The 20,866-nt window shown below is 45.7% G+C and overlaps 1 protein-coding gene across 3 annotated transcripts in view; it reads left to right on the top strand.

The window, feature by feature from the left end:
• The window catches only part of SPTBN4 (spectrin beta, non-erythrocytic 4), a 103,360-nt gene that overhangs the window by 80,417 nt on the left and 2,077 nt on the right, over positions 1 to 20,866 (top strand). For all 3 annotated transcript variants that reach the window (XM_077285567.1, XM_077285568.1, XM_077285569.1), the window contains 13 exons: positions 1,631 to 1,855; positions 9,114 to 9,203; positions 9,594 to 9,872; positions 10,699 to 10,829; positions 12,518 to 12,722; positions 13,008 to 13,385; positions 15,136 to 15,380; positions 16,604 to 16,742; positions 17,244 to 17,328; positions 18,282 to 18,478; positions 18,568 to 19,235; positions 20,343 to 20,409; positions 20,567 to 20,844. In XM_077285567.1, coding sequence (XP_077141682.1) covers positions 1,631 to 1,855; positions 9,114 to 9,203; positions 9,594 to 9,872; positions 10,699 to 10,829; positions 12,518 to 12,722; positions 13,008 to 13,385; positions 15,136 to 15,380; positions 16,604 to 16,742; positions 17,244 to 17,328; positions 18,282 to 18,478; positions 18,568 to 19,235; positions 20,343 to 20,409; positions 20,567 to 20,844 — 2,987 coding nt within the window. The remainder of the gene's footprint in view (positions 1 to 1,630; positions 1,856 to 9,113; positions 9,204 to 9,593; positions 9,873 to 10,698; positions 10,830 to 12,517; positions 12,723 to 13,007; positions 13,386 to 15,135; positions 15,381 to 16,603; positions 16,743 to 17,243; positions 17,329 to 18,281; positions 18,479 to 18,567; positions 19,236 to 20,342; positions 20,410 to 20,566; positions 20,845 to 20,866) is intronic.

The following is a 20,866-nucleotide window of genomic DNA, read 5'->3' as shown; positions in this document are numbered from 1 at the left end:
TGGTCCTCACCATCTACCTTCTTTAGGAACTACAGACTGAATCTGTCCTTCTGTGCTGACTTAACCTTTGGTAGAAGGGTGCTGCAAGCGGTGGTCCTCCCTAATGTTTCAATTCTCCAAAAATCTCTCAGGCGTGCTGTCGTGGGTGATGGGAAAACACCAAGGTTACTTACAGGTAGCTGTTTTTTTCCAGTACACATGACAGCACCCATATATTCCCCTCTGTAATCCAACTGAAGCAGGGCAGAGGTGCCATCCTTTTATTTCAGTAGGTTTCCTGTCCTGGCTGGGCGGATCCCTCTCATGTGTGCTGTCATGAGTTCTGGAAAAAACGGCTACCGGTAAGTGACCTTGGTGTTTTATTAACACCACGTGAATCCAGGGTTCCTACAGCCCGAGTGGCTCTTCTCTACCATAGCGTGGCAAGAAAATCCTGCACAACCATCCAAACTACGCAGTATGCCGAACGGATCATTGCGGCTGCGCAATGGAAACGGGTAAGGAAGCCATTTCGGCTACCCTTTCCTACATTGTCAAATATTCATTCAAATAATCCTTGTCCTTAATCTTAGAGTCGGTTTTATTTTAGTAGCTGAAATTGATTCACAGTCAGTGTTGCTTCATAACTGGACAGGTTGATTTCACAGAAGTGTGATTGACTTGGAGTTACATACAGCGTTCCCTTTATTTTTTGAGCAGTGGATTTATCCATAAATTAATTTAGAAATCCTAGAAAAATATTTTTCTATATACTGGCTAACACGGTACCAAGATATATTTATTTCCGGTTTAGAAATCCTGCAATTTTTAGACTGGCCACTAAGCTAAATACTACAATAGACTAATTTACTGTTCTGAATTTAAGTAATAATTATCATTATAGAAAAAGATTATAATGACAGATAACATCTTTCAATTCAGTAGATAGCACAGGAATCATTATTCACAATAGGTGACGTCACAGCTCACTTCCTCCTTCTCCTGTACCATGACCGATAATACCCCATTTACCATAAAAACCTGATTTAGATAATTAAATTATTTTCTGAAGACATTTTCCATTTCTAGCCGTTAGACCACAGTAGGAGCTACTGAGTTTACTCCCCCAAAAATGTGCTTCACCTCCAGAATGGGAACCTGTCAAGTGTTTTCTGTCCCCTAAATCGCTACTGACATCTAGTTCTGCTACCGCGGATCGGAAGACGGGGCACGCGCAATTTGCTCTACATGTTCAGGGCCGCGTGTGCCAGTCTTTCGATGAATGGCGCTGCAAGCACAAGATTTGTGCGAATGAAGAAAGGGAAGTCAGCCACCTATCAAAGGCGGAGGGCTGGTGTTGGCAGGGTCCCCAGATGTCTGAAGCCATGCAGGTGGATCCCTGGTGCACCCTGAAGTGGCCCCATGTACAGCTTCAGAAAGATATTAGAGCAAAACTGTATGCTAGTGGTGATGGTTAGGGGGCAAACAACACCCGACAGGTTCTCTCGAAACACCCAGAATTTTCTTCATTTCCTGAAGCCACCTGCTCCGCCCCTGGTTTGTTGTTTTGTAAGGAGTCTTACAATTTTACGAATACCGCTGAAGCAAGACTCAGAAATCCTCCGTTCCTCCCTCGACTCTTTTAATGCAGACGATGGAGTCACAGATGCAGGAATGGTACAAGGAGGTTGGAGAGCTGCAAGCGCAGATTGCCTCTCTCCCCCTGGATGTGGTGAGCCAGGAGGCCGTGGGTGAAAAGCAGAATGAGGTCGGAACTAGAATCGTGCGTTTGATTGAGCCCTTGAAAGAAAGAAGACGCATTCTCCTGGCCTCTAAGGAGGTGCATCAAGTCACCCGGGACCTGGAAGACGAAATTGTGAGTACATCACTATGGGTTGTTTTTTTTTTCTCTCTACGTGTCAGTGTAAAGGCTCCGAACTGTATCGTACTGGAGCAAGAGAGTGCAGGGGTTGTACAGTGCCTAAAAGTAGTATTCAACCCCCTGCAGATTTAGCAGGTTTAATAAGATGCAAATAAGTTAGAGCCTTCAAACTTCAAACAAGAGCAGGATTTATTAACAGATGCATAAATCTTACAAACCAAAACGTTTTGTTGCTCAGTTAAATTTTTATAAATTTTAAACATAAAAGTGTGGGTCAATTATTATTCAACCCCTAGGTTTAATATTTTGTGGAATAACCTTTGTTTGCAATTACAGCTAATAATCGTCATTTATAAGACCTGATCAGGCCGGCACAGGTCTCTGGAGTTATCTTGGCCCACTCCTCCATGCAGATCTTCTCCAAGTTATCTAGGTTCTTTGGGTGTCTCATGTGGACTTTAATCTTGAGCTCCTTCCACAAGTTTTCAATTGGGTTAAGGTCAGGAGACTGACTAGGCCACTGCAACACCTTGATTTTTTGCCTCTTGAACCAGGCCTTGGTTTTCTTGGCTGTGTGCTTTGGGTCGTTGTCTTGTTGGAAGATGAAATGACGACCCATCTTAAGATCCTTGATGGAGGAGCGGAGGTTCTTGGCCCAAATCTCCAGGTAGGCCGTGCTATCCATCTTCCCATGGATGCAGACCAGATGGCCAGGCCCATTGGCTGAGAAACAGCCCCACAGCATGATACTGCCACCACCATGCTTGACTGTAGGGATGGTATTCTTGGGGTCATATGCAGTGCCATCCAGTCTCCAAACGTCACGTGTGTGGTTGGCACCAAAGATCTCGATCTTGGTCTCATCAGACCAGAGAACCTTGAACCAGTCAGTCTGAGAGTCCTCCAAGTGATCATGAGCAAACTGTAGACGAGCCTTGACATGACGCTTTGAAAGTAAAGGTACCTTACGGGCTTGTCTGGAACGGAGACCATTGCAGTGGAGTACGTTACTTATGGTATTGACTGAAACCAATGTCCCCACTGCCATGAGATCTTCCCGGAGCTCCTTCCTTGTTGTCCTTGGGTTAGCCTTGACTCTTCGGACAAGCCTGGCCTCGGCACGGGAGGAAACTTTCAAAGGCTGTCCAGGCCGTGGAAGGCTAACAGTAGTTCCATAAGCCTTCCACTTCCGGATGATGCTCCCAACAGTGGAGACAGGTAGGCCCAACTCCTTGGAAAGGGTTTTGTACCCCTTGCCAGCCTTGTTACCCTCCACGATCTTGTCTCTGATGGCCTTGGAATGCTCCTTTGTCTTTCCCATGTTGACCATGTATGAGTGCTGTTCACAAGTTTGGGGAGGGTCTTAAATAGTCAGAAAAGGCTGGAAAAAGAGATAATTAATCCAAACATGTGAAGCTCATTGTTCTTTGTGCCTGAACTACTTCTTAATACTTTAGGGGAACCAAACAGAATTCTGGTGGGTTGAGGGGTTGAATAATAAATGACCCTCTGAAAAGACTTTTCACAATTTAAAAAAAAAAATAAACAAAGAAATAACATTCTTTTTTGCTGCAGTGCATTTCACACTTCCAGGCTGATCTACAGTCCAAATGTCACAATGCCAAGTTAATTCCAAATGTGTAAACCTGCTAAATCTGCAGGGGGTTGAATACTACTTGTAGGCACTGTAGTTGTAGTCACCAAGGACTGCAGGGGTTGAAGTCACCAAGGAGTGCAGGGGTTATAGTCACCAAGAAGCGCAGGAGTTGTAATCTCCATATCGACCTACAGGCAGTAACTAGGAGTGCAGGGGTTGTAATATCCGCATCTACCTATGGTACTAACTAGGAGAGCAGGGGTTGTAGTATCCGTGTCTACCTACGGGCAGTAACTAGGAGTGCAAGGATTGTAGTATCCACATCTACCTACAGGCGGTAACTAGGAGTGCAAGGGTTGTAGTCTCCATAGCCACCTACAGGCAGTAACTAGGAGTGCAGGGGTTGTAGTCACCAAGGAGTGCAGGAGTTGTAGTCTCTATATCGACATACAGGCAGTAACTAGGAGTGCAGGGGTTGTAGTCTCCATATCCACCTATGGGTAGTAACTAGGAGTGCAGGGGTTGTAGTCTCCATATCCACCTATGGGCAGTAACTAGGCGTGCAGGGGTTGTTGTCTCCATATCCACCTATGGTCAGTAACTAGGAGTGCAGGGGTTGTAGTCTCCATATCCACCTATGGGCAGTAACTAGGAGTGCAGGGGTTGTCTCCATATCCACCTATGGGCTGTAACTAGGAGTGCAGGGGTTGTTGTCTCCATATCCACCTATGCGCAGTAACTAGGAGTGCAGGGGTTGTAGTCTCCATATTCACCTATGAGTAGTAAGTAGGAGTGCAGGGGTTGTTGTCTCCATATCCACCTATGAGTAGTAACTAGGAGTGCAGGGGTTGTAGTCTCCATATCCACCTATGGGTAGTAACTAGGAGTGCAGGGCTTGTAGTCTCCATATCCACCTATGGGCAGTAACTAGGAGTGCAGGGGTTGTAGTATCCACATCTACCTACAGGCAGTAACTAGGAGTGCAGGGGTTGTAGTCTCCAAGGAGTGCAGGAGTTGTAGTCTCCATATCGACATACAGGCAGTAACTAGGAGTGCAGGGGTTGTAGTATCCGCATCTACCTACGGACAGTAACTAGGAGTGCAGGGATTGTAGTATCCACATCTACCTACAGGCAGTAACTAGGAGTGTAGGGGTTGTAGTCTCCATAGCCACCTACAGGCAGTAACTAGGAGTGCAGGGGTTGTAGTCTCCATATCCACCTATGGGCAGTAACTAGGAGTGCAGGGGTTGTAGTCTCCATATCCACCTATGAGTAGTAACTAGGAGTGCAGGGGTTGTAGTCTCCATATCCACCTATGGGCAGTAACTAGGAGTGCAGGGGTTGTAGTCTCCATATCCACCTATGAGTAGTAACTAGGAGTGCAGGGGTTGTAGTCTCCATATCCACCTATGGGCAGTAACTAGGAGTGCAGGGGTTGTAGTCTCCATATCCACCTATGAGTAGTAACTAGGAGTGCAGGGGTTGTAGTCTCCATATCCACCTATGGGCAGTAACTAGGAGTGCAGGGGTTGTAGTCTCCATATCCACCTATGGGTAGTAACTAGGAGTGCAGGGGTTGTAGTCTCCGTATCCACCTATGGGTAGTAACTAGGAGTGCAGGGGTTGTAGTCTCCATATCCACCTATGAGTAGTAACTAGGAGTGCAGGGGTTGTAGTCTCCATATCCACCTATGAGTAGTAACTAGGAGTGCAGGGGTTGTAGTCTCCATATCCACCTATCGGCAGTAACTAGGAGTGCAGGGGTTGTTGTCTCCACATCTACCTATGCGCAGTAACTGTTAGTGCAGGGGTTGTAGTCTCCATATCCACCTATGAGTAGTAACTAGGAGTGCAGGGGTTGTAGTCTTCATATCCACCTATGGGCAGTAACTAGGAGTGCAGGGGTTGTGGTCTCCATATCCACCTATGAGTAGTAACTAGGAGTGCAGGGGTTGTAGTCTCCATATCCACCTATGGGTAGTAACTAGGAGTGCAGGGGTTGTAGTCTCCATATCCACCTATCGGCAGTAACTAGGAGTGCAGGTTTGTAGTCTCCATATCCACCTATGAGTAGTAACTAGGAGTGTAGGGGTTGTAGTTTCCATATCCACCTATGAGTGGTAACTAGGAGTGCAGGGGTTGTAGTCTCCATATCCACCTATGGGTAGTAACTAGGAGTGCAGGGGTTGTAGTCTCCAAATTAACCTATGAGTAGTAACTAGGAGTGCAGGGTTTGTAGTCTCCATATCCACCTATGAGTAGTAACTAGGAGTGCAGGGGTTGTAGTCTCCACATCCACCTATGCGCAGTAACTATTAGTGCAGGGGTTGTAGTCTCCATATCCACCTATGAGTAGTAACTAGGAGTGCAGGGGTTGTAGTCTTCATATCCACCTATGGGTAGTAACTAGGAGTGCAGGGGTTGTAGTCTCCATATCCACCTATCGGCAGTAACTAGGAGTGCAGGGCTTGTAGTCTCCATATCCACCTATGGGCAGTAACTAGGAGTGCAGGGGTTGTAGTCTCCATATCCACCTATGCGCAGTAACTAGGAGTGCAGGGGTTGTAGTCTCCATATCCACCTATGGGCAGTAACTAGGAGTGCAGGGGTTGTAGTCTCCATATTCACCTATCAGCAGTAACTAGGAGTTCAGGGGTTGTAGTCTCCATATCCACCTATGCGCAGTAACTAGGAGTGCAGGGGTTGTAGTCTCCATATCCACCTATGCGCACTAACTAGGAGTGCAGGGGTTGTAGTCTCCATATCCACCTATGCGCACTAACTAGGAGTGCAGGGGTTGTAGTCTCCATATCCACCTATGCGCACTAACTAGGAGTGCAGGGGTTGTAGTCTCCATATCCACCTATGAGTAGTAACTAGGAGTGCAGGGGTTGTAGTCTCCATATCCACCTATGAGTAGTAACTAGGAGTGCAGGGGTTGTAGTCTCCATATTAACCTATGAGTAGTAGCTAGGAGTGCAGGGGTAGTAGTCTCCATATCCACCTATCGGCAGTAACTAGGAGTGCAGGGGTTGTAGTCTCCATATCCACCTATGCGCACTAACTAGGAGTGCAGGGGTTGTTGTCTCCACATCCACTTATGCGCAGTAAGTATTAATGCAGGGGTTTTAGTCTCCATATCCACCTATGAGTAGTAACTAGGAGTGCAGGGGTTGTAGTCTCCATATCCACCTATGGGTAGTAACTAGGAGTGCAGGGGTTGTAGTCTCCATATCCACCTATCGGCAGTAACTAGGAGTGCAGGGCTTGTAGTCTCCATATCCACCTATGGGCAGTAACTAGGAGTTCAGGGGTTGTAGTCTCCATATCCACCTATGAGTAGTAACTAGGAATGCAGGGGTTGTAGTCTCCATATCCACCTATGGGTAGTAACTAGGAGTGCAGGGGTTGTAGTCTCCATATCCACCTATCGGCAGTAACTAGGAGTGCAGGGCTTGTAGTCTCCATATCCACCTATGGGCAGTAACTAGGAGTGCAGGGGTTGTAGTCTCCATATCCACCTATCGGCAGTAACTAGGAGTGCAGGGCTTGTAGTCTCCATATCCACCTATTGGCAGTAACTAGGAGTGCAGGGGTTGTAGTCTCCATATCCACCTATGGGTAGTAACTAGGAGTGCAGGGGTTGTAGTCTCCATATCCACCTATCGGCAGTAACTAGGAGTGCAGGGTTTGTAGTCTCCATATCCACCTATGAGTAGTAACTAGGAGTGTAGGGGTTGTAGTCTCCATATCCACCTATGAGTAGTAACTATTAGTGCAGGGGTTGTAGTCTCCATATCCACCTATGGGCAGTAACTAGGAGTGCAGGGTTTGTAGTCTCCATATCCACCTATGAGTAGTAACTAGGAGTGCAGGGGTTGTAGTCTCCATATCCACCTATGAGTAGTAACTAGGAGTGTAGGGGTTGTAGTCTCCATATCCACCTATGAGTAGTAACTAGGAGTGCAGGGATTGTAGTCTCCATATCCACCTATGGGTAGTAACTAGGAGTGCAGGGGTTGTAGTCTTCATATTAACCTATGAGTAGTAACTAGGAGTGCAGGGGTAGTAGTCTTTATATCCACCTATGGGCAGTAACTAGGAGTGCAGGGTTTGTAGTCTCCATATCCACCTATGAGTAGTAACTAGGAGTGTAGGGGTTGTAGTCTCCATATCCACCTATGAGTAGTAACTAGGAGTGCAGGGGTTGTAGTCTCCATATCCACCTATGGGTAGTAACTAGGAGTGCAGGGGTTGTAGTCTCCATATCCACCTATGAGTAGTAACTAGGAGTGCAGGGGTTGTAGTCTCCATATCCACCTATGGGTAGTAACTAGGAGTGCAGGGGTTGTAGTCTCCATATCCACCTATGAGTAGTAACTAGGAGTGTAGGGGTTGTAGTTTCCATATCCACCTATGAGTAGTAACTAGGAGTGCAGGGGTTGTAGTCTCCATATCCACCTATGGGTAGTAACTAGGAGTGCAGGGGTAGTAGTCTTTATATCCACCTATGGGCAGTAACTAGGAGTGCAGGGTTTGTAGTCTCCATATCCACCTATGAGTAGTAACTAGGAGTGCAGGGGTTGTAGTCTCCACATCCACCTATGCGCAGTAACTATTAGTGCAGGGGTTGTAGTCTCCATATCCACCTATGAGTAGTAACTAGGAGTGCAGGGGTTGTAGTCTTCATATCCACCTATGGGTAGTAACTAGGAGTGCAGGGGTTGTAGTCTCCATATTCACCTATCGGCAGTAACTAGGAGTGCAGGGCTTGTAGTCTCCATATCCACCTATGGGCAGTAACTAGGAGTGCAGGGGTTGTAGTCTCCATATCCACCTATGGGCAGTAACTTGGAGTTCAGGGGTTGTAGTCTCCATATCCACCTATGCGCAGTAACTAGGAGTGCAGGGGTTGTAGTCTCCATATCCACCTATGCGCACTAACTAGGAGTGCAGGGGTTGTAGTCTCCATATCCACCTATGAGTAGTAACTATTAGTGCAGGGGTTGTAGTCTCCATATCCACCTATGAGTAGTAACTAGGAGTGCAGAGGTTGTAGTCTCCATATCCACCTATGGGTAGTAACTAGGAGTGCAGGGGTTGTAGTCTCCATATCCACCTATGGGCAGTAACTAGGAGTGCAGGGGTTGTAGTCTCCATATCCACCTATGAGTAGTAACTAGGAGTGTAGGGCTTGTAGTCTCCATATCCACCTATGGGCAGTAACTAGGAGTGCAGGAGTTGTAGTCTCCATATCCACCTATGGGCAGTAACTAGGAGTGCAGGGGTTGTAGTCTCCATATCCACCTATGGGCAGTAACTAGGAGTGCAGGGGTTGTAGTCTCCATATCCGCCTATGCGCAGTAACTAGGAGTGCAGGGGTTGTAGTCTCCATATCCGCCTATGGGCAGTAACTAGGAGTGCAGGGTTTGTAGTCTCCATATCCACCTATGAGTAGTAACTAGGAGTGTAGGGGTTGTAGTTTCCATATCCACCTATGAGTAGTAACTAGGAGTGCAGGGGTTGTAGTCTCCATATCCACCTATGGGCAGTAACTAGGAGTGCAGGGGCTTGTGGCTCTAACTTTGTACTGTATGGAGATATTTTGTACGATGAATCCATTTTCATTCTTTCTTCATTCCACCTCTGACAGACCTGGGTACAGGAACGACTTCCTCTTGCAACATCAAAAGATCACGGCACTAACTTACAGACCGTGCAGCAACTTATCAAGAAAAACCAGGTGAGTTCCCGCATTATGCGCCAGGTCTATGGAGCCGATTGATGCTAAAGTTGATTAGGAGCATGGAAAGTAATGAAAAACAAACCTGTATGAGTAAAGGGGCACACGTGTGCCAGTAATTGGCCAAACGGGCCTTCATGAGAGCACATGTTCCCAGCCAGTGACCCGTTTATACTGATGCCGGTGATCATCCAACAAACGAACAAAGTGCTCGCTCGTTAGGCGATTGGATTGTTTCTGCTGCCTATAACTCATCGATCGCATGTAAACCAGGGATGGGATGCCGACACTGTGTACGGAACAGTCATATTACTGTGGCAGGCTGCTTACTAGATGTCTGTGACTTCTGATGAATGGATGACTTTGCTCCAATCTTTGTCACATTATCAGAACCTGAGGAGGGAGGTTCAGGTCCATTCCCCTCGTGTGGACGACATCTTAGAGCGAGCGGGTGCCATTGCCAGTATTCGGACCCCAGAAGCAGAAGGAGTCAGAATTGGGTTTGAGAGTCTTCGGGAGATGTGGGATGTCCTGCGGGAAGAGGCGGAAAGGCGGCAGCAGCTTCTGGACATCACCTACCAGGTGCAGCAGTATTACTTTGATGTGGGCGAGGTGGAGACCTGGTTAAGCGAGCAGGAGCTCCTGATGATGAATGACGAGAAGGGAAAGGTGAGGATTTACAATGACTAATTATCATATTCAGGTCTCTTTCCTCCAGAAATCAACATTTATTTTCGTCTTGTGATCATATACTTTTTGCAAACCCGGTTCCAAGACTCAATTATTGCTCCTTTTTCACCCAATCCTTTTGGCTTTTAGATATCATTCTGGAACTCGAAGGAGAGGACGACTCTAGAAGCCTCGGTGGCATGGTTCCTAAGACTTATTGTTGAGCGAAGATCCAATAATCATTTAATATAGGAATAGATTATAATGGACCGGTGAGGTGTCAAACGAAGCTTCATGAGAAAAAGACTTCCCTTATAAAAATCATTGTCACTTTAGGTCCAAAATTGCCCTGGTTAATTCCTAAAAGGGTTATTCTCAAGTTCTTAAATGGTTAAAATTGAAAAAATGTTTTGTAAATATAATCAACTTTTGCAATTTACTTCAGTTCTCAAGAACATATGGATATTTAATTCTATTATTGACTGCTTGCAGTCTATCAGCGGTGACCGCCCCCGGCAAGCAGAGAGGAGTGGTACAACACTAAGATGTCAAGTGTGCTGTGCCGTCTGCCTGCAGCCGCCACTAGAGGGAGCTTTGGAGCCAACTGCATACACTACTATTATAGCGTAAGCTGGGTAACAGCATTTAGTTCTTCAGCGCTCCCTAGTGGCGAGTGCAAGTAGACAAAGTGTTTTGTCTTTGTCTGCAGAGGATTTGGAGCTCTGCATAAGCAAAATGAATCTGACACACATTTTTTTGAACATATTAACATTTAGATTTAAATCTGTATTTTTCCATATTTAACAACACCATTTCTTTCTACCAGGATGAGCAGAGCACCCTACAACTCCTGAAAAAGCACCTGATGGTGGAACAGACGATAGAGAACTACGAGGAGACGATAGCTCAATTGTCTCGGCAATGTCGCAGCCTCCTAGATCTGGGACACCCCGACAGGTGAGAGTGTGACGATCTCCCCTACCAATTCTACTGAACGCATCAATCCTATAGCTGTAGTCGGGGTGCTTGAGTCACTGCCGATTGATGTTGGGACTTGTTTGCGGAGTTGGAATATTATGGCTGTAGGTCACAGCAGTGCGAGCTCCATTTATAGCCAATATGTCAGTGGTTTCTATGGGTTAATTCAATAGAAGTTCCTGGCAAATCTGTATTGTAGCCCTAATACAAAAATCATACCTTTAGCCTTCAAATCCGTGTCTGCATTTGCCAGAAATCATTCTTTTTACCATATACGGTATGCTAATGAATGCTCGGTGCATTCTGATGTTCATTACATCTTCCCACCTACATGTTTTCCATCTGTCTCTACCATTTTCTGGCTCCTCTAAAGCCAGAGCTGTCAGTCACGGAAGAGGAGGGCAGAGATAATGGGAAAACGTAACTGAGCCGCTTGGCCACGCCGTGGACGCACTGAGTGCCTCATTAGCATAATTGGATAAAGAATGATTTCTGACAAATTCAGCAAAGGATTTGGAGGCTAAAGGTACGAGATGAAAAGTCATTTTGTACTGTCAAATTTCATTTTATGGCTCTTGATGATAACTATATGACTAGGTGCTCACAGATGTGCATCAATAATGTGTTTTCTATGGGAAGATGGGACAAAGCCGCTGTTTCTGATGGAAGATTATCTCCCCAGAGAAGAAAAGGATGGGGCAGCTAAATTCAGTCTGCCTGATCCTAATCTCTGCCTACATTAGATCTCAGGACATGTAAGACATGTATTTGCATCACTACTGCAAGCTGGTTCCCCTGTCACTAACTAATGTGAGCAGTGCGTCTGAACGCTAATTATAGGGGAAAACCTCTGCCCATAACGTGCACCTTTCAACAATAAAAGTCAATCAGCGGAAATTTAAAGGGCATTTTCCTGCCCGATGCAATCTGTATGGCGATGAGAATCTGTTAATACGATCATTCTGTCCCTGTACAGTTTGCATATTGTCGGCAGCACATTCCTGTTTGCTTTTCTCACTATGGGAGAGACCTGTCAATCACCAGGAGCATCACTGGGAGAAGCCGGCCAAGAAGTACAGTTGTGAGTGATGACAGTCTAATCTGTATGGGGGCGGCACAGAAGACCATGGGGGAGATCAGGATGCGGCATGCTGGCATCTCAGCGGCTGATCCTTTTCTTCTCTTCTGAGATCAGTTGATGACTCTGGCAGCGGTTCTCTCATAGAGGACGCAGGAGTGATCTGCCGAGCCGCATGTTCCTGTGTATGGCGGAGTCACGAGTGATAGCCGTTGGCTGAATGATCTTAATGTTTATGGGGGTCTGGGTCCCCATTACTCCCTAATTGATTAGAAGTGGTCTCTGCACAGGGTGCTCCCTTGGTCAGCAGGGAACCTCCATGTAATAGCTTGCATGGTACCTACTGTAATCAATGGGCATCCATTGCATATCAGGGGCATGCCACGGCCATATAAAATCCCGGCTTCCTGGCTCAGCATTTCAGTTGGTGCAGTGTCTGTACTGTAATCTTGTTTTGTACACACAGTTCTTCATAGACATGTGCTAAATGACGTTGGATGATGCTTTTACAATGCGATGCTATAAGTCACCTTTGTGCTGTCTCTGTACTGCGCCCCCGACTAACGCACTGACCACTGTCCTTGCATAGTGAGCAGATAAGTAGGCGTCAATCACAGATTGATCGGCTCTACGTGTCTCTGAAGGACCTAGTGGATGAGAGAAAAGGACGTCTTGAGCAGCAGTATTGGCTCTTCCAGTTGAGTCGTGAAGTGAATGAGTTGGAGCACTGGATTGCGGAGAAGGAGGTGGTGGCCGGGTCTCCGGAACTGGGCCAAGATTATGAGCATGTAACGGTAAGTGGCTCTGGATTTATGCCAACATAGTTCTAGTGAACCAATCTAGGAGGTCTGTAAAACTAGGGGTTTGGTCTGCTACAACCTCGGTGTATGGTGGGGAAGTGATACTAAAAAATGTCTTCATTGCATCTGTTCATGCAAGAGAGAGAAGACACCTCACACATAAAGACAATTTCTAAAGACCCTACAAGTCTTAAGATTTGACATTGGTGAGGCTGTATGTAAAAGCCATTTATAGTGGATTCTATAGAGTGAGTATTTCCCATGTGCCTGTCTTCGCAGCTTCTTCAAGAAAAGTTCACCGAGTTTGTGAGCGAGACGGGCAGCATAGGGCAGGAGCGCATCTCCGCAGTCAATCAGATGGTGGATGAGCTCATTGACTACGGGCACTCAGACGCAGCCACCATCGCAGAATGGAAAGATGGAGTAAACGAGGCCTGGGCGGACCTAATGGAACTGATGGAAACAAGGGCCCAGATGCTTTCTGCTTCCCATGAGTTACATAAGTTCTTCAATGATTGCAAAGAAGTCTTGTCCCAGGTGGAGGAGAAGAAGCAGCGGGTGCCGGAGGTGAAGGCACAGGAAGCTCGGCTCTCAGCTGGTTCCTTGCAACGTATACTTAGTTCATTTGAACATGACATTCAGGTCCTTGTCACTCAGGTGAGTACTCTCTAATATATATATATATATATATATATATATATATATATATATATATTTATTTTTTTTATTAATTATACATATATACACACATATATAATGGGGGGAAAAAGTATTTAGTCAGCCACCAATTGTGCAAGTTCTCCCACTTAAAAAGATGAGAGAGGCCTGTAATTGACATCATAGGTAGACCACAACTATGAGTCGAAATGAGAAAAAAAAATCCAGAAAATCACCTTGTCTGATTTGGCAAGATTTATTTGGCAAATTATGATGGAAAATAAGTATTTAGTCACCTAAAAACATGCAAGATATCTGGCTCTCACAGACCTGTAACTTCTTCTTTAAGAGGCTCCTCTGTCCTCCACTCATTACCTGTAGTAATGGCACCTGTTTGAACCTGTCCACAACCTCAAACAGTCACACTCCAAACTCCACTATGGTGAAGACCAAAGAGCTGTCGAGGGACACCAGAAACAAAATTGTAGCCTTGCACCAGGCTGGGAAAACTGAATCTGCAATAGGCAAGCAGCATGGTGTGATGAAATCAACTGTGGGAGCAATAATAAGAAAATGGAAGACATACAAGACCACTGATAATCTCCCTCAATTTGGGGCTCCACGCAAGATCTCACCCCATGGGGTCAAAATGAACACAAGAACAGTGAGCACAAATCCCATAACCACACGGGGGAACTAGTGAATGAACTACATAGAGCTGGGACCACCGTAACAAAGGCAACCATCAGTAACACACTACGCCACCAGGGACTCAGATCCTCCAGTGCCAGACTTGTCCCCCTGCTTAAGCCAGTACATGTCCGAGCCCATCTGAAGTTTGCTAGAGAACATTTGGATGATCCAGAAGAGTATTGGGAGAATGTCATATGGTCCGATGAAACCAAATTAGAATTGTTTCTAGAAACAAAACTCGTCGTGTTTGAGGGGAGACAGAATGTTGCATATAAAGAACACAATACCTACTGTGAAGCATGGGGTGGCAACATCATGCTTTGGGGCTGTTTCTCTGCAAAGGGAAAAGGACGACTGATCCGTGTACATGAAAGAATGAATGGGGCCATGTATCGTGAGATTTTGAGTGCAAACGTCCTTCCATCAGCAAGGGCACTGAAGATGAAACATGGCTGGGTCTTTCAGCATGATAATGATCCCAAGCACACCGCCAGGGCAACGAAGGAGTGGCTTCGTAAGAAGCATATGAAGGTCCTGGAGTTGCCTAGCCAGTCTCCAGCTCTCAACCCCATAGAAAACCTTTGGAGGAAGTTGAAAGTCCGTGTTGCCCAGTGACAGGCCCAAAATATCACTGCTCTAGAGGAGATCTGCATGGAGGAATAGGCCAACATACCATCAACAGTGTGTGCCAACCTTGTGAAGACTCACAGAAAACGTTTGACCTCTGTCATTGCCAACAAAGGAAATATAACAAAATATTGAGATGAACTTTTGTTAATGACCAAATACTTATTTTCCACCATAATTTGCAAAATAAATCTTGCCAAATCAGACAACAATAGTTGTAGTCTACCTATGATGTCAATTACAGGCCTCTCTCATCTTTTTAAGTGTGAGCACTTGCACAATTGGTGGCTGACTAAATACTTTTTTCCCCCACTGTTGTATATTTATGTTCCATCTGTGTTGTTTTTGCATGTTACGGTACATATAATAGATCTGGTGCTTTAGGAGACAAGCGTGAAGGTTTATTCTCAGTCCTTTCTTTAATGTGCAGGTACGGCAGCTGCAGGAAAATGCCGCACAACTGCGGACTTTGTATGCCGGTGAAAATGCAGCTGCCATAGTCACCAGCGAGCAAGAAGTGATGAGATCCTGGAAGGAACTCCTGACCTCATGTGAAGACTGCAGGCTGCAGATCACTACCACCAGTGATCGCATGAAGTTCCTAGGTCTCGTGCGGGACCTCATTTCCTGGATGGAGAGCATTATATGCCAAATTGGCACAGGAGAGAAGCCCAGGTATGTAGAAAACAGTAGAAACTAGAAATGAAAAAAAATTGGTTTCCAAACAAATTGATATTGAAGCTGTCTTTTGGGAAAATATTTGAGTTGTGCTCGTCAAATAGAAATGAGAAAGGACGGGGCTGTTCTTTCTTAAAACTAAAGGTGCATTTACACCTCCCGACCGCAGCCACTAAACCAACGGCAATTGGCTATATACAAGCTGATCGACGGTCAATTGATGGCCTGTTTAGACAGAACGACCACAGAAATAATCAGTAATAGATCGTTTTGTGCTTATAGAATATTGGTGTTCTTGTCAGCACATGTCCTGTTTACACGGGAACATGTGCTGCTGAAAACGAAGATTTTCATGCCGGCATGAACGATCCAATCACCCCACAAATAAGTGTTTTTCTCATTCGCCTGCCCATTGCTGGCCTGTTTACATAAACCGATAATTGGCATACACCCGGGTGTCCTAATGTTCCCAATTATTGGCTGGTCTAAATGTGCCGTTAGTACGATCATCCAGGGGGAAGAGAGGCTGACCGTGATTTCTCCCTAGCCCTCCATACATGTGCATGCTTGGCCTGTAAGCCACTGACCGTTGCCTCTGATAGCAGATTATTTTTCCGAAAACAAAAGGAACCGTCCGGTCAGATCCAACTGTCTGATCCTTATACCCTCAATATCTGCTGTTGGGGTGCATCACAGACACCCTTCGTTATCTAAAGTGTGGCCATCTTAGCTCCTTTATCACTAGGTATACCCCGGACCCTTCTGAGGCTAGATTCAGACATCCATGTTTCACTGTCGGTATAGGGACCGCAATGCCCTTTCCGACCGCTGCTCTGTTGACTTGAACGAACAGTTTTATATTTGCCTGTGATGTTCTTAGTTCAGGTTAGGACACTCGTGGTCGGGTCTGGGAATTTCGGTCCCTATACGGACCGTGAAACACAGATGTCTAGTTAGTAAAGTACCAAAGATGTAGATCGCAGATGTGACCACGAGGTTCAGTTTTACATTGAGCTGGCCAATATGGCGTCTGAAGAAAGCCCCAAGAAGGACAGGAAATCCTTGTGAATCTCACCGACTGATAATGTTGTTGGCAAGCTGAAAACTTACCCAAAACTCAAGTTTTCAGGATCGGTTAAATTTTTGTTTAAAGGTGATTCTACTCTAATTATCTTGTTACATATGTAGCAGCTAATAATTGCTTCTTCTTGTGTTCCCAGAGACGTGTCTTCTGTGGAAGTTCTCATGAGCTACCATCAAGGATTAAAAAGTGAAATTGAGACCCGAAACAAGCGGATCGCAGATTGTGTGGAACTGGGAAAGTCCTTAGTCCTAAATAAGAGGCCGGCAACTGAAGAAGTAGGTGATTTGTATGATCTAACTCAGGCCGGTTTCACACATCTGTGTATCATGGTCCGAGTATGAACCAGGATGTACGAATTGGTGCAGGTCTCCTCCTATATACCTAGATATAAGATTATTGTGTTCAGATCTGGAGACCCGCGGCAGGTCCGGGCATCATGATCCATATTTCAACTCTGTTTCATGGACATCTGCATCGGTCCCAGGTGCAGCGCACACTTTCCAGTGTTCCCCTGGTTGGTTTCCGTTTTTATTGCACTGCAGCCAATTCTCATTTTTATTGCATTGCAGCCGATTCCCATTTTAATTGCATTGCACCCGGTTCCCATTTTTATTGCATTGCACCCGGTTCCCATTTTTATTGCATTGCAGCCAATTCCCATTTTTATTACATTGCACCATTTATATGTGGGTTGCAGGATGCATAGGACGATGTAAATGGATATCGCTTCTCTTGTATTATATGGTAATGCTCTGAATAATTCATTTATCTGCCAGATCAAGCAGAGTCTGGACAAATTGATGGCCAAGAAGAGAGAAATGCTGGACAAATGGCAGAAACATTGGGAGTGGCTGCAGCAAAGTAAGTGCGTAATGTCATGGCGGAAGGATCTGCGATCAAGGGTCGGGCGTATAATGTACCATCTGCATTTTGATTTACTTTTTTTTTTTTTTTTTTTATCCAACTCAACTTCACACAAAATGTCCTACTTAATCTCTCTTTCCGAAAAAAAAAAAAGAAGCAAAACACAAGGCGGGCAACCCCCTGCCATCTAAAAGACCAGCTAATTAGGGTTACCATGGAAACCTTTACAGCTCCCACACTCACTTTCCAAGTCCCCCCTGATGAATGCGGGGGAGACTTAAAAGCAAAAATGTATGGGCCTCTCTCAGTAGAGAGTATTTAACTGTATCTGCATCCCAAAATATGTGACTCTCCAAGCTTTTATGTCCACACTAGTCAGCACCCTTAATATAGGTTGAGAAAGAGTTAATAATGCCTGGCGATGAAGCTGATTAGTGAGCCCATGCAAGGGTTAATGACGCAGTACTAAAGAATGGACATGCATCAAGTGAAGGCGTAAGGAACGTTATGGCATTTTGGAGCTTTTTTTCTGCTCCTTCTAAACATGGACACTTTTGCACCATGGTGGGGGGTTCAATGGATTTACAGTATTAACTGTTTTTTGAAAGGGTTACTAATATATTTGATGGCACTATTGAGTAATAGAGCTATGGAAGGGTTAATAATGCGCTCAGTATGCCTGCAGCATGTTGGGTCTGTTCACACCAGGAGTTTTCGCTTCTTCGGTAATTTACCATCCTGGGCCAATGTTGCATTGTAGTGAATGGGGGAAAATGTACGACTATTAGGGTATGGTCCCACAAGCAGGTTGTCGGTCCGGCAAACTGGCAAGTGCAGGAGGTGGCCGGCCATTAGTGTGACTTGTTATAAAATGTGTATTAATATAAAAATGTGGCAAGCACCACTGAAGGGAAGAGATAACTTTTCCCACTTCTCTTCCTATAACTCAGTGCTTGAAGTTCACCAATTTGCCCAGGAAGCTGGCGTGGCCGAAGCCTGGCTGTCAGCGCAGGAACCCATAGTGAAGAGTCCGGAGCTGGGAAACAGCGTGGACGAGGTGGAGCAGCTGATACGAAGACATGAGGCCTTCCGTAAAACAGCAGCAGCGTGGGAGGAGAGATTCAGCTCTCTGAGGAGGCTTACTACAGTAAGGAATACGTGAAGTAGGGCTAAGTGGCGGGGTAAGCTGTATATTGAAGTATTGCAAACCATTTTGCTCTATTTTTGTTTTGCAAGCTCGAGAAGATGAGAGCAGAACAGAGCAAGCAACCAGCAACCCCACTCCTTGGTCGTAGAGTTTTCCCTGACACAACTGACTCAATGCGACCATCACCCATTGTACATCACACAATCCAAGAAAAAACAGAACCAAAACTGGAGCAAAAAGACACCCTGTCCATCCCCAATGGGGTTCAAATGGATAGCCATAGAACCAGAGCAGAGAGGGCAGCAGAGTCCCGGGTGGGATATGTACGGCAGGAGATGAAACCGGAAAGATTGCAACCAAAGATAGACCACATAGAGGCCAAGGTCACAGAGAAACTACCGCCTGCTCCAGAAGGATCCAGGGCAGAGCGATCGGAAATCAAAGCTGCACAAAGTATGGCCACGGAGAAAGCAGATGGTAAATCTAGTCGGCATGGAGAGAGACGGAGAGACCGGCATGATCGCAGGCTAGAGCGTCAGGAGTCCAGTGAGAAGGAGGTTCCCAAACCAGAGCAGCTAGAGGAGAAGAGGAGGCGGGATAGACACGACAAGAGGCTGGAAAGACAGGGATCCAGTGAACAAGAGACCCCAAAACATGATCAACCAGAAAGGAGGAGAGAAAGGCACGAAAGGAGGCCGGAAAGACAAGAGTCCAGCGAGCATGAAACGCCAAGGAATGAACCTGACAGGCAAGGAGGGTAAGAGCTTAAAAGGAGATCCTGACCCCAAACCCCAACATGTTTGTGTGTTTGGGGTTTTAGTAGTATGTGAATACTAATAGGTGAACACCTTGGTGTGGTCTTCACCTATATAGCTGTCTACCGCTCTCTCCCAACTTCTTCATGCATATGGACTTTTAGCTCGGATTCCTTTTTGCACTTACGTCATTTTTCGGCATAAAGTCTGCATGCACCACATCCATATTAGGGTATGTGTCCACGTTCAGGATTGCATCAGGATTTGGTCAGGATTTTACGTCAGTATTTGTAAGCCAAAACCAGGAGTGGGTGATAAATGCAGAAGAGGTGATGAGTTTCTATTATACTTTTCCTCTAATTGTTCCACTCCTGGTTTTGGCTTACAAATACTGATGGAAAATCCTGACCAAATCCTGATGCAATCCTGAACGTGGACACATACCCTTAGATGGTCAATTGGTCGTGTCAAATGTGCAGGTTTCGGCCTTCTTTTAAGTAATGTATTTGGAAGCATTTAGTGTCTGTTTATTACAAGATGGCTATAGTTTGCAGTGTGCATCATTCTCTGGGCTTCCAGCCAATCCCAAAAACCTACATTTTGAGGTCCTTTTGGCATTTCTCTTGCAAAGTTGCACTCCTAACCACCCAATGTTCAAGGAACTGCAACACTGCTCCACTGAAGCGAAGGTGGCCAGGACCATGGCTGTGCAGGAAAAATGGAGCCACACAGCTTAGCGATGTACCTTCATTTTGATGGTTGACAAGTCAAATATGCAGCAATCAGGAAGGGACGGCACATCATAGCACTATGCCATCACTTTTTAATTGTAGAAAAATCCCTTTAAAACAAGTTTTCGCACAAATCCTTCCAGGTTACAATCCTTATAATTGTGGATAAGACTAAGAAGTTGGTAACCTCTCGAGCTGTGTGCAAGCGGCCTGTTTTTCTGTCCAGTCTGACATTTGGACATATGGGAAAAAAAGTCAGAAAAACTGATCTCTTGCCCATTAGCCATCTAGTCGTCTATAATCGACTTTAAGAAGAAATTATGTTGGTTTATGTGGAGGCTGCAGGTATTATTGGTTGGTCTGATCATCTTTCTGCAGAAAGGCGACCCTTGCAGATATTGTTGAGCAGCTACAGGAAAAGGAAGCGTCACAGAATAACCCTCCGGTAAGTATCGGTATGGGCATGTGTTCCATCATTTGATATGTTTTCCAATGTATGGCCAACTTTAAGTAGTTTTTTCACTAGGTAATAACCAGTGAATATGGGTAGAAAACCCACTTTTCCTGCTGCTTGCTTAGCAGTATTTGTTCTTCACCCCTAGAGTCGAGATTCTCCGGGGCGATTACCCAATGGTATAGATAAACTTCCGGAAAGGACACCAAGACCGGATCGTCCAAGAGCAAGAGACCGACCAAAGCCAAGGAGAAGGCCTCGACCCAAGGACCCGAACCAACCCCCGGGTGAAGCCCGGAGGTCCCGATCAGCCCCCGCACAGAGCAGTGCACCACCTCCACCTCCTCCCACCCATACAGTACAACAGGAAGGATACCTCTTCAGGAAACACGAGTTGGATGGTCCCAGTAAAAAGGCCTCAAATAGGTGAATGTAGAGTGCCGTGAAG

The sequence above is a fragment of the Ranitomeya variabilis genome, chromosome 2 (genome assembly GCF_051348905.1).
Source record: "Ranitomeya variabilis isolate aRanVar5 chromosome 2, aRanVar5.hap1, whole genome shotgun sequence".
Lineage (NCBI taxonomy): Eukaryota > Metazoa > Chordata > Amphibia > Anura > Dendrobatidae > Ranitomeya > Ranitomeya variabilis.
This window is presented reverse-complemented; position numbering and strand designations above follow the sequence as displayed.